This window comes from Ostrinia nubilalis, chromosome 23 (assembly GCF_963855985.1).
Source record: "Ostrinia nubilalis chromosome 23, ilOstNubi1.1, whole genome shotgun sequence".
NCBI classification, from domain to species: domain Eukaryota; kingdom Metazoa; phylum Arthropoda; class Insecta; order Lepidoptera; family Crambidae; genus Ostrinia; species Ostrinia nubilalis.
The window spans coordinates 5854467-5867750 of record NC_087110.1 but is presented as its reverse complement, the minus strand read 5'-3'; the positions used below and the strand labels follow the sequence as shown (position 1 = coordinate 5867750).

The following is a 13284-nucleotide window of genomic DNA, read 5'->3' as shown; positions in this document are numbered from 1 at the left end:
GCGCCGCTTGCCGCAGCTATGACTGGTGGGCGACGCGCTCGCCACCAGATACGAGGGCGCCTCGCATGTCAAGTTGGGTGACATCATAGCATTATCATAACGTGTGCAAGTGCACGGCATGTCGGGCTCGTGTTCGCCACCAGAATCGAAGGGGCCTCGCATGTCAAGGTTGGTCATAGAATCATCATGAGCGCGTGCAAGAGCATCCCGTGTAAGGCTCGTGCTCGCCACCAGATACGAGAGGGCTTCGGATGTTAAGGTCGGTATTATGTAATCATACCCAACGCTGTCAGTGTTGGACTGCACATTCGAGAGCCAGAGAGGATAGAGAGAGAGAGACTTCCAGCCCTATCACCTCTGCTAACGTCAAGCTAAGCTGGGGGATATGTGCTCACCACTAGATATTAAAGCGCTTCACATTTTAAGGTTAGTTATGTATGCAAATGCAATTATTGCTCAGTTTCTTTCTAGTAACGTCTCAACTCAACTAGCCCGATGCAAGCTTCTATAACTGCGGGTCTTTTCTGCGCTCCCTCACTATCTGCATCCTATCTAGATACTTGCAGCATTTTCTCATGTAAAAAAAGGATTTTGCAATTGTATTTTTGAATTAACTTTTCAGATAGTCGAACGGAAGAGAGGCAAGAACATACGGAAACTGCGACCACTTCACGCAGACATGAAGAAGCCCAACAAAACGGATTTGGTGTATTTGGAAGATTCTCCTGACTACTGCGAACCTAATGATGAGTAAGTTTTCAGACATTATGCCCATTATGGCTATGTTTCCTTTTTCACAAGCGTAAGGGAACGAACTGCTGACTATGATGAAGATTAATCGTCATTTTGGTGTAGAATGTGCTGACGCTAAGGTAAAGACTAAAAAATGTGTGTATTAAACATTTTCAAGTATTAAATCGTACCCGATATCAAAGTGTACGTCATATTTATTTTGCCTCTTAAGAGAGGGGAAGAGACTTCTCTTAGAACTAAGAAAAGCATCCTTAGGGAAGAGACTCATGCCTGTTTTCACCATCAATCCCTAATTTTTAAGTGACCCCTATGGTAACAAATAACAGGAATTTTGTTTCACTTAAAAATTAGGGATTGATGGTGAAAACAGGCATCACATGCTCTTCTTCTTTCTAGTTCCTTCTCCTCATGTTTTCTTCCACACAATTTTATATGTGCTAGTCATCAACTCGTGTGTATTACCACAGAATAATAATAAGTACGTATTACGTAATTCATGACACGATCTTGACATTGTCAGGAGTGCTAAGCTAATTCCATTTAGCTAATGTGTCAGCATCTTCATCTATATCACCAATCTCGTGTATTACCTACATTACTTGTGACTATTCCAGACTCGGCATCCTCGGCACCCGCGGGCGTACATGCAACCGTACATCAGCAGGGCTTGACGGCTGCCGGCTGCTGTGCTGCGGACGCGGGTACCAGACGCGCGTGAGGGATCATGAGGAGAAGTGCCGCTGCAGGTGAGACCTTGTGGTGAAATGCCTTTTTATTTAAGCAAAAGGACGTCCACTGCTAGGAAAAGGCTTTCCTCTAGCTAGGATTTCTACAGCGACCGGTTCTGTGCTGTCCGGGTTCAGGTGGTTCACGCTATCTTCACGAGATCGTCGGTAAAACACATAACAGATGGCAGTGGATTAGTGATATCTGTGGCAGTACTAAGTACTTGAATGGAAACTGTGACTCGGTAAGCTGACATGCTGACAGTCGATCTCATATTGACTTTTTGAAGAAAAACAAATTCATTGATGGCTTACATTTTTATCCAAAAGTATAAGACGTTTGGGCAGCGTTGCGTTTACGATGTGAAAATTCCATACTAAGGCTTTGTTGGACCACATAACTTTGACCGTAACTATAACGATAATCGGTGTTTTTTGTATAGAGTTTGACAGATTTCTGACGTTTGTCAAAGTTAAAGTATGATGGTGCAACCCAGCCTAATTTTTAGTGTTACCTTAGGTACTTTTAACGAGGAGGTAACGATATGCGAGGAGGTCAATGACGATGGTCTTACAGGTGCTGCTGAAAGTGATCCTGTATCATGTATAAAGATAAAGCCTATTTTACAAGGTTTAAATCAAATCTCGTTGTCTTTTTAGGTTCGTCTGGTGTTGTCGGGTGCACTGTGAGCTTTGCCGCTCCAAGAGAGACCACCACGTCTGCAACTAGGAGGCTACATACAACGAGACCAAATGCTTTACCATCGTTGAGATATTGTTCGATAAATGGAGGAATTTCGATAATGTTGACTAAGATCGTTTCATCCACGAAGCCCCACCATTCTTCCGCTAATGTTTGAGTGTTATCGGTACACGCTAAATCATCCATGAGTGCACACGCACACTACAATAATGACGCTCGGATTGCTTGAATCAAACTTCCCTCGACCAAAAATTGGTGGGGCGCGTCTTCGTGGATGAAACGATCTATAGATACGACTACAGAATAGCAGTACGATAGGATCCAATAGTTTTATAATGTCTGACCTTTCTTTGACAGTGAGTATGATATTGTCTCAACTATGAATTTTTAAAAATTTTGTTCGCTACTTTTCATTGGTATCTTCTACTAAACTTCTGTAATGCTCTTGTTTATTAAATTCTGTTGTCGACTGTAGATGTTAGCGCTCCAATAATATTATTATGATCTTCGTATGAGACAATTTGTAAAATTAACCTTTAATTTTTGTTAAATTGACTATTCCAAGTCCAAGTCCCATAATATTAGGTAAACAACCTTAAATCTGGAATAGGAACTTTCGGAAACATATTTGGATTTATATTTGGAATTCTATTTTCAAATTGCAATCAACCTTCTTTTGTTAAATTCTTTGCATTTAAAAGTGTTTAAATTGATTTTTGTATCTTGCCAGTATTCTTTTAGCCTTGCTTTTGTTAATTTGTCAAATAAATTATTTCTTCTATGTTTTAAATGGACTGATTTAGTTTAAGTGATTATGTATTTTCTGATAATAAGCTTTAAAGTATTTACAGTATTACCTACTAACTTATTTGTGTTTTTGATGTAAAAATTGTAAATAGCGCTTTTGTTAATACAATTTATAAATATAATATTTAAGTCTTGATGAAAGATGTTATAGATTTAAGTCTCATTAGATGGTTATTTCATTTTAATCGAATTCTCTTGTAAATAATTTGGTACTTAAATATAGCGGTTTAATTTTATTTTCTACCTCATGGACATGAATTCGTTCAAGCCATATTGATATTGTTTTATGAAACAAATATTATTTCGATGCTTTTTATATTAATTTAGTTTTAAGAAGCGCTGTAAATATTTAAATGTTCTAGTAAGTTAACGTTAGTAATTTATTTAAATTAGATTGTGATAGATTTATTCCTCTTAGATGTTAGTTGATCGAAATTATGATGTAGTTTTTCATATTGGCGTAATTAAAATCTCAGAATGTAGTATAAATTCTATTGCCATTTTGTAAATATTTCATAATGTCGTAATTGTAATATTTGATACTTGTCTTTCCATTACTGACGATATAATAAACAGTCTTCACTACAAAATTAAATAAGCATTGATTGAAATTGTTGTGCAAGTGGTTATGACTGTCTTTAGAGATATCATAATTTGATAACAAAATCTATGATAATGATGACACAAAATTAAACGTAAATTAAATAATAAATTACAACCCGATCGCGTTAACTGCACACCTGATGGCCGTGACGTCACATCGGCGGTCTAGTATGGACGGGGCGAACGTGGAGAAGTGTGTGGTAACTTGGTGCGCAGTTAGCTCGATCGGATTATAGATAGAACCTTTCGTTTAATGTCGCATACGAAATTAAGGCGAAAATTTAAAATATTATTCTAATTAAGAAATCATGTTCTAGAATAATATAAGTTATCTGCTTGATAATAACCAAAAGATAAATTGTTACGTACAGAAGACAGCACATCAAGTTAAACACAGTGAATCTTATGTACTCGTAACAAGAGTTATTTTACAATAAAAATGTATAGCCTGATGTGCTGTTGACTCTACTTGGCTATGAAAGGACAGTCAGAGCGAAGACTTGTAGATTACCACTTTGAATATGAAATAGTTACTACTTGATGTAAATGGGATAAAATAAATGTATTAGAAACCATATTTTGTTTTCTTTAACAGACTTAAAAAAAAGAGGAGGTTCTTCGTTCGGCTGTATGTATTTTTTTGTGTAGTCCACCGCTTAATCCGGTCCATTTTTGACATTAGTTTTACCATTTGGTAAATTAGAAAACCGGAACACGTAATGTGGGCAGGCCTCCCACTAGGTGGACCTGGACCGACGGGCAGGCCTCCCACTAGGTGGATCGACGATCTGGTGAAGGTCGCGGGAGATGCCTGGATGCGGGCGGCGCAGGCCCGCTCTTTGTGGAAATCCTTGGGGAAGGCCTTTGTCCAGCAGTGGACGTCATTCGGCTGAAACGAACGAAATTAGAGAGGGTCATGCTTCCGCAGTGGAGACTAAAATACCGAATTATGGTGTAGTTAGGATTTAGGTTAGGTTAGAAAAGGATTTGACAGTTCTTCAGTGTTGCTAATCTAGAAAAAAATAACTAGCAAATTGAGTTTCGTTTTACGCAATTCGTGATTTTATACGAAATGGAAGTTTCGATGAAATTTATCCCGTGAAATAAAGTATCTTATTGGAAAAATCAATTAACATTAACCTTGAAAAGATAAAATCATGTCCTTTTTAGATTAAATCAAAACGTCACTTTCCACGTAAGAAAAACATTTGGTTTTTATCTTTTAATAAGTGCCGCTATTATCTTTTGTATTTATCGTTATCATTATTTAAAATTTAAAGTGATAGGTAATTAAAAAATCAATGCAAGTCAATCTTGAAGAAATAGACTCCACTTCAAGCACAACCTTTTTAGGGTTCCGTAGCCAAATGGTAAAAAACGGAACCCTTATAGATTCGTCATGTCTGTCTGTCCGTCCGTAAGTCACAGCCATTTTTTCCGAAACTAGAAGAGCTATCTAGTAAGTAGTTTTTTTCAATACCTCGTAAATCGTAAACCGCTTATTACCGCGTAATCTTTCATACAAATAACTTAAATTAAAACAAACATTATTTTAATAAACCAATGGTACGGAACCTTTTGTGCGTGAGTCCGACACGCGTTTGGCCGGTTTATAGTTTTCCAGAGGATTTTCCAAATGGAGGATTTGGTCTATATTCATGTTTATATAGACGGATAAAAGGTAAAATAAAATATTTTTTGCTGTGATAATAAATTCGATTTTAATGTGTTACTCTTAACTAGTTCCCAAGGGGATTTCCTATCCATGGGTAATTGGTCGGGCATTGGCTGCAAACGGCCATCCAGTATTGCATCTGCAAGTAAAAATAAAAATAGGTATAGCTGATCGTTTCATACACGAAGACGCGCCCCACCATTCTTCTGCTAGTGTTTGAGTATTATCGGTACACGCCAAATTATCTTTATCTATGAGTGCACACACACACTACAATAATGACGCTCGGATTGCTCGGATCAAACTCCCCGCACCCTGCGCTTCCCTCGACCAAAAATTGGTGGAGCGCGTCTTCGTGGATGAAACGATCTTAACCTTTATTCTTATGAAATGTTGAGTAATAAAAACTGTGCAAATATTTAAATTAATTATTCAGTTGTTTTTATTGACGCGAAGCAGTGGTAGGGTTAAAGTAATACTGGGACGTGTAAAACCGCTTTTAAAAAGGCTTTTTACAGAAAATAAATGACTTAAGACTTTTTTATGGCGATCATAGGCCAATGACAGATCGCACGGACTGTCATGGGTCGCGCAACCTGTCATTGGCTTATGATCGCGCCAGTGATGGCGATCTGCACGTGTTGGTGTGGTTGAAGCAATACAGTTATTGATGACCTAGATTATTTCCATAGAGTTAAATTATAGGTACTTATTTGGGACTTGTAAAAGCGCTTTTTAAAAGACACTTTTGAGTTTCAAGACACAAATTAAAAGTTATTTTCACTTTTGATTTTAATCATCAAGATTCTCAGAAACATCTAATTAGGTAAAGTCCGAACAAAATGTTTTGCTTAGTAGGTAACTTCTGATAGGTGCTATCAATAAATTGCACGTATTTGATTTTGGTATCAGGTTCGTGATAAGGAAAACAAAACACTGTCATTTGAACGTAATAGTTATCAAATCTAAATACGTCAAAATACCTAGTTCCAACTTCCCAGCAACTAAATTATCTACTTTTGATTAGTTTTCAAGGTAACAGGTTTATGGTTCCGATGCCATGATAATGTCATGCAGGTTGTCAGTCTGACATAAGGGCTTTTAACAGTACTTAATAATATTTACAAAACTCACTGACCTCTATACACACTGGACCGGCTGTCTCAGCTAATATTGTGCGCTACGTGCTACGACGTAAGTACGTCAAAATTAGTTCGTGTACCGAGAACTAATTTTTACGTACTTACATTATATGGAGTAACCGTAGGAGTAAGCGAGAAAGAAAATCACTAATTTTAGTTCCATGGACACACGTATCTGCCTACAGGCCATAGCCTACAACGCCAAAATGGCAAAAATCAAATGGGCACAAAAATATTATGACAGCAGCCAGTCCAGTGTGTATAGAGTTCAGTGACAAAACCACAATCCTTTTGGTTTTACGCCACGAAATACAAAAACAATAACCCAAAATAATTAATTACAAAAACCCAAATATTTTGACTGACGCTTTGTGTGTGCAATGCAGCGCCATTTAAAAGCGGCCATTTATAAACAGACAAAATGCTCAAATGTCGGGCCACATAGAAGCTACGCTGCACTGCACTGCATGTTACTGTGTCACCCAAATACGAAGCACGTCTTACAAAATAACCAAAATACGATTTTCACACGTGAATGTGACACGACGTGACTTGTAGTGTAGCACTACCTTTAGCAGCCCTTTATAAGTATAAATTAGTTAACTTACTTCAGTATGGTCAGCGGTCAGAGGCCCACAAACAGCTTGACGGCAGGTGGTGGGTTGGTTCAAGTTGCAAGCCTTCTGGCTGTACTCATTCACAGGAACGGGGTTCTTCACCCAGTCCACCACATCTTTGGTGTTCACCTGAGGAAATAATACCAGTAACTTTATTAATTAGTAAACGAACTAAAGTCGCTGACATCTCGACGGATTAGCACGCTGAAGTGGCAATGGGCAGGGCACATGTACGCAGAACTGACGGCCGATGGGGCAGCAAGGTTCTGGAATGGAGGCCGCGTACCGGAAAACGCAGCGTGGGACCGACGACATCGTAAAGGTAGCAGGGAAGCGCTGGACGCAGGCCGCTACCAATTGATCAACATGGAAAGCATTGGGGGAGGTCTATGTTCAGGAGTGAACGTCCTGTGGCTGAAATGATGATGATGATGATGATGGTCTGTACATTTTCACGTTAGTGAGGGTCTCTTCTGCAAAATATCAACGTTAATTCTAACTCAGACCTCAATAGTAGTTGCATACGGTATAAGATTCCCTAAGGGGTGGGGGGGGGGGGGCCCTCTCTAACGCCTGTATTCACAAAAGATGCTTGCTTAAGTGAAGCAGCAAATCGAACGTAAAGCGTTGAATAGAGCTCAGTGATTGGTTAATGTGTCACCCTGTGCGTCCATGCGCACTGTGAGACCTCATAGTAATGTTTGTGAATATGGGCGTGAAAGTCTAGAGCTTAGGGATCCAACTTACTATGTGGTAGTTTAACCCACGGATAAAGTGATAGATCACATATTATATCCACTGAAAATATTTTAATTTTGATTTTTAAATATAGTTAATTAGCTTTACGCCCGCGGCATCGCCCGCGTGGAATTTCGTCTGTCACAGAAAAACTATATCGTGCGCGTTTCTATTTCAAAAACCGAGATAAAAACTATCCTATATCCTTTCCCGGGACTCAAACTATCTCAATGCCAAAGAAGAACGGTCATCTGTGACCCAGGCCCGACAGAAACGAGACATACCTCAGTTTTTTTGTCATGTCTTAATTAGTTAAATTATATATTTTTTATTTTCGAAATCTATGTATAACACCAAAATATTACCCTTTGTTTTTGTTTAGGCGTAATACAAAAACTAATACAAAATGCCTATTTATCACCAAAATTGGTAAATGTATGTACCTAAATGTCTATTACAGCTGCTATGGAATGTATCTAGGTGACCTGGAGATACAACCGGATTATACAGGGTGGTTATACATTTGGAACGATAAGTGATCTCACTCGATTATTTCTAAACTATACAAGATATCGAAAAACTAGTTACTGATTCTGAAAGTGCTTCACGAGCTCTTTCAAATGGTACCATTAATAGGGTACAGATTATGGAAGCTGGTAACATTGAATTTTTGGATTTTGTAACTTATTATTTTTTCCACCCTGTATAATCCGGCTGTATCTCCAGGTCACCTAGATACATTCCATAGCAGCTGTAATAGACATTTAGGTACATACATTTACCAATTTTGGTGATAAATAGGCATTTTGTATTAGTTTTTGTATTACGCCTAAACAAAAACAAAGGGTAATATTTTGGTGTTATACATAGATTTCGAAAATAAAAAATTTAAGACATGACAAAAAAACTGAGGTATGTCTCGTTTCTGTCGGGTCTGGGTTTTTTTTGTATGGGGCGTGACCGTTCTTCTTTAATTAAAATCGGTTCAGTGTTTTTTTATTCACAATGAGGAAGCTCTTGACCTGCATCTCACCTGATGGTAAGTGACGATCAGGCAGAAAGTGTAAGCGAGCTTCACCCGAAGCCGAGATTTAGGCGTGAAAGAGACACAGACAGACAGAGTTAATGCGAAATATTAGGTATAGATAATTTCTTACCATAAACACATCAGGAATATTATTGATCACGTCCAGGAACCTGATCAAGGCGCGTTCGACCGCCGGGTTGGCTCGGACGTACCACTCGTGGACGAAAAAGCCGAAAGGCGAGCGGTTGCCGAAGTAGTGGCTCTCGAAGTTCCGTGTGATGAATTGGAACCAGGCGTCTTCGTCGTTCATTGGAGGACTAAAATATACGAAAATATGAGTCACAATTTTATTTAACTGGGAGTTGAGATGTATCAGTAGGTCAATAAAATATTCGTTGAATCTATACTTATCTATAAAAACGACAGGTCACTGACTTATTGACTGACTGACAAATGAGGATATCCGTAAACGAACTTAAGTCGCTGACATAGCCCGACGGATTAGCAAGCTGATGTGGCAATGGCCAGGGCACATAGTACGCAGAACTGACGGCCGATGGGGCAGCAAGGTTCTGGAGTGGAGGCCACGTACCGGAAAACGCAGCATGAGACATCCACCGACGACATTATAAACGTAGCAGGAAGGCGCTGGACACAGGCCGCTACCAATCGATCAACATGGAAATCATTAGGGGAGGTCTATGTTCAGCTGTGGACGTCCTATGGCTGAAATGATGATGATGATGATGGATGAAAAAGTATAAAAACTTACGTAAAGAAGCAAGAATCCGCCATCGCGCAAGGTATACCTTGCAGATCCCTCCAGGACACCATAGGTACAACCCACACACCAGGCAAAGCAGCAGTAGGGCAGGGGGGAATGACGCAGTCCTGGGTGCTTGCGTAGTCCAGGGTGTAAGGCCAGAGACCAGGGTCGAGGGAAGTGATCGTCGGCCACGAGCAGTCGTAGGTGAGACTAGTCTCTTTGATGACTTGGAAGGTGGCGTTCCCGCTCAGTTGCAGGAATGGGCTTCGGATACCTGAATAAATAAACAAAAAATGCAAAATCAACACACACACATTTATAAAGCAGACTCTATAGACCTGATTAGGATTACGATTTCAGAGAGTATATTTTTGTTGTATTCTCTTAAATGAACGTTGACGTAACTTAACAACTAACCCATCAAAATCTAAGCGGTCTAGCGACCCACCGCAGCTTCGCACAGATGCTGAGTATACATAATAACACTACCTATTAAAAAAACCGCATCAAAAACCGTTGCGTAAGAGTAGGCGCACACCGTTTTCGTCGGCCGATAGTTTAGGCGGGCTGTTGATCAGTATTAGTCCAGTCATTATAGTAAGTTCACCTCGGAATTCGAGATACCCAGCTGTAAGTCTGTAAATACTTGTATATTGACACCCTAAAAGTTGTCTCAAAACCTACATATGGTAGGGTGTAAGCAACTATTAAATTTCAAGGTCAACGGTCACAAAAATCGTTTTTTTGCGCTTTTTTTAGAAATATCTTGTTTCCTATGGGTTTTTTGCTATTTGTATTTATTAGCAATATTGTAAAATACAAAATTCTCTACAAATTTTGTTTAAAAAAAATTTGTATACGGTGAACCGTTTTCGAGATAGAGGCCGGAGAGCGTGCATCACTTCAGGTCAACTTAAGCGGTTTAGATTTTTTATAAAAAAGGATTTTCCCGCTAATTCCCGTGGGAATTTCGCGAATTCCTTGTTGTAACTAAGCTTTAAGTTTACTAAGGTACCTACATACCAAATTTCAAGCGTCTTACTTAAGCGGTTTAGATTTTTCATACAAAAGGATTTTCCCGTTAATTCCCGTTCCGGTGGGAATTTCGGGAATTACTTGTTGTAACTAAGCTTTAAGTTTACTAAGGTACCTATGTACATGCCAAATTTCAAGCGTCTAACTTAAGCGGTTTAGATTTTTCATACAAAAGGATTTTCCCGCTAATTCCTGTTCCCGTGGGAATTCCTAAGTATACTATAACCTGCCCAGGAGTATGAAGAATAATTGTACCAAGTTTCGTTAAAATCCGTCGAGTAGTTTTTGTTTCTATAAGGAACATACAGACGGACAGACAGACAGACAAAAATTTTACTGATTGCATTTTTGGCATCAGTATCAATCACTAATCACCCCCTGATAGTTATTTTAAAAATATATTTCATGTACAAAATTGACCTCTCTACAGATTTATTATAATAAGTACTAGCGGCCGCCCTCTATCTCGAAAATGGTTCACCGTATAAAAATTTTTTTGAGCAAAATTTTTAGAGAATTTTATATTCTACAATATTGATAATAAATACAAATAGCAAAAAACCCATAGGAAATGAGATATTTCCAAAAAAAGCGCAAAACACCGATTTTTGTGACCTTTAACCATAAAATTTAATAGTTGCTTACATCCTACCATATGTAGGTTTTGAGACAACTTTTAGGGTGTCAATATACAAGTATTTACAGACTTACAGCTGGGTATCTCGAATTCCGAGATTCTTACCTAATTTAAGCTTAAATGACTGGACTATATGGGCATGTATGGGAGTGCGCACACTACGCCGATTCGATTTGGCCGATTCTTCATACAATTTGAAATCGGGCACACAACTATCGGCCAACTAAAAATCAACGGTGTGCGCCTACTCTAAAGACCTAAGCATACATAGGAACAGACAGCAAAAAGCGACTTTGTTTCATACTCTGCAGTGATCAGGCTTACCATGGATAGCGTCTTGAGGAATATTGGCAAATTGCGCCATCTGCTCGATCTGGTCTCCGAATTCTTGCCTCATGTCTTCAAGGCCCGCTTCATGCCACCAGGTCTGGGGCGTCCTATGACTGATGGAGTGGAGAGCGATCTCAAAACCTTGGTTGTACAGTTCATTGACAATCTGGTAGTTTGTATACTCGTGGTTAACGTAGAATGTAGTGCCAACTGGGCAGCCGTTGCTGTTCTTACGGTCGTATAAAACTTCACGGTAGGTTTCAATGTTGATGACGTTGACTGCGTCGTCGAAGGTCACCATTACGAACTGAAATGCAGTTTTGATTTTAAGGGCATTCAAGAAAATAAAAGTGTAAAAGACATGATGGATAATTTTAGTAGGAAGTGAAGAAAACGTAGATTTATCATTCTAATAGGTACAGAAAACAGATCAGTTATTAACTACAGCCAACTTGGTGATTATTAAAATTGTATCTATAATAAATGGTAGGATCTGTATATCAAATAAAAAGAAGAATTATTAAATGATCAGATTGATTTCAAATTGCTTGATCAGATTATTGTGCCATTTAAGTTATAACTTGGATCAAAGATAGGTATAATATGAACATTTATTTTTAGGTCAAAGATAAATGAAAGATTTTCTACAAAGATTACATTCATGATTTACCTGTGGGGTATCCCTTGGAGCTAAGTTCCCAGGGATGTCTGTGGATGCACACCGACATTCTGGCAACTGGCAGGTCTGCGGATCACATGGTTCTGCCAAATCCAGTTCTTCTTCAGAATTCTGGGCGAGAGCCACTGCAGCCAAGAGTAAAATCCAACTCCAGCGCATTTTGGCTTGATCCTTGCAACACTGATCTAGAAATTCGTTCCTTGGCTGTATAAATATCGGAAGATTCTAATCTTTATTATCAATATTATAATCAATGTCCCTTACTAAGGTATCTGGTGCATTTATTGTTGTATGCGCTTTTTTGCATTTATCTTATCATTTTACAAAAAATGTGTAATTAGGGGGTTTTTGCAATTTAGACTTCAGAATTATTAGTGCTAAAACGACATGAGTGTGAGTTTTGAAATTACGAGTAGGTAATATGCCGTCAATTTCTGTACTTACAATTAAAAAATGATGCCATAAATTTTAAATTAGCAGTGAAAACTGCTTCTGCAAGACTTATTATTTGTATGCTAAGTACTTGTATTATAATACAAGCTGTATTATTCCTAATAAAGAAAAAAAAAAAGGAAAGTAGCATAAAATAACTGTTTAAGGTGTGCACTCGATTCATTTTCAAGTATACCTTTACCTACCTTCCTAAGACCAATCACAGCACAGCATAGAATCTGACTTATTAAGTGTGCTAAAAAAAATTGTGGAGATCGTTGGGGGAGACCTTAGTCCAGCTGGACGTCTTTTGGTTGATTGAGACGATGGCGTTTTGATTAGCTAATGATTTTCGTTTATGGTGTGGTTAATTTCTTCATCTACTGTTTCTAACAACATCAAGATGTAGCCAAAATTGGGTCACTTTTGACATTTCTACTACGTCCAGGAAATTTTCTATCTACTATTTATTTCGGGGCCGGGCATATTACGGGACCATTTCAACCTGTCGTTCCCACCGCTGCAACTCCTGTGTAGCCAGGATCTACAGCTTGACCGTCACAAAAACCCAACCAATGAAGATCAAGTTTGTCCTGGGAGAAAGTTAAAACTGTC

The 13284-nt window shown here is 38.6% G+C and overlaps 2 protein-coding genes across 2 annotated transcripts in view; one reads left to right on the top strand and one right to left on the bottom strand.

The window, feature by feature from the left end:
- LOC135083357 (protein Wnt-1-like) overlaps nt 1-4166 on the top strand; it is a 102876-nt gene extending 98710 nt beyond the window's left edge. Inside the window, exons 7-9 of the mRNA XM_063978092.1 lie at nt 623-750; nt 1368-1499; nt 2139-4166. Coding sequence (XP_063834162.1) covers nt 623-750; nt 1368-1499; nt 2139-2208 — 330 coding nt within the window. The 3' untranslated portion in view covers nt 2209-4166. The remainder of the gene's footprint in view (nt 1-622; nt 751-1367; nt 1500-2138) is intronic.
- Nucleotides 4167-5285: 1119 nt separating this feature from the next.
- LOC135083329 (chitin deacetylase 8-like) lies at nt 5286-12473 on the bottom strand. Its single transcript, XM_063978063.1, has 6 exons — nt 12229-12473; nt 11553-11865; nt 9563-9830; nt 8921-9107; nt 7017-7154; nt 5286-5405 (listed from the first exon to the last, which is right to left on the bottom strand). Exons 1-6 carry the CDS (start codon nt 12394-12396, stop codon nt 5331-5333), a joined length of 1149 nt encoding a protein of 382 aa, XP_063834133.1. The 5' UTR covers nt 12397-12473; the 3' UTR covers nt 5286-5330.
- Between the last annotated feature and the right edge of the window lie 811 nt (nt 12474-13284).

Bases quoted from the DNA above. Each gene is read 5' to 3' on its own strand.
- LOC135083329 (XM_063978063.1), bottom strand. From the start codon at position 12,396: ATGCGCTGGAGTTGGATTTTACTCTTGGCTGCAGTGGCTCTCGCCCAG. The intron at 11,866-12,228 runs GTAAATCATGAA...ACTGCATTTCAG, and splicing joins CTCCAAGGGATACCCCACAG to TTCGTAATGGTGACCTTCGA. The intron at 7,155-8,920 runs GTAAGAAATTAT...TTATTTCCTCAG, and splicing joins ATATTCCTGATGTGTTTATG to GTGAACACCAAAGATGTGGT.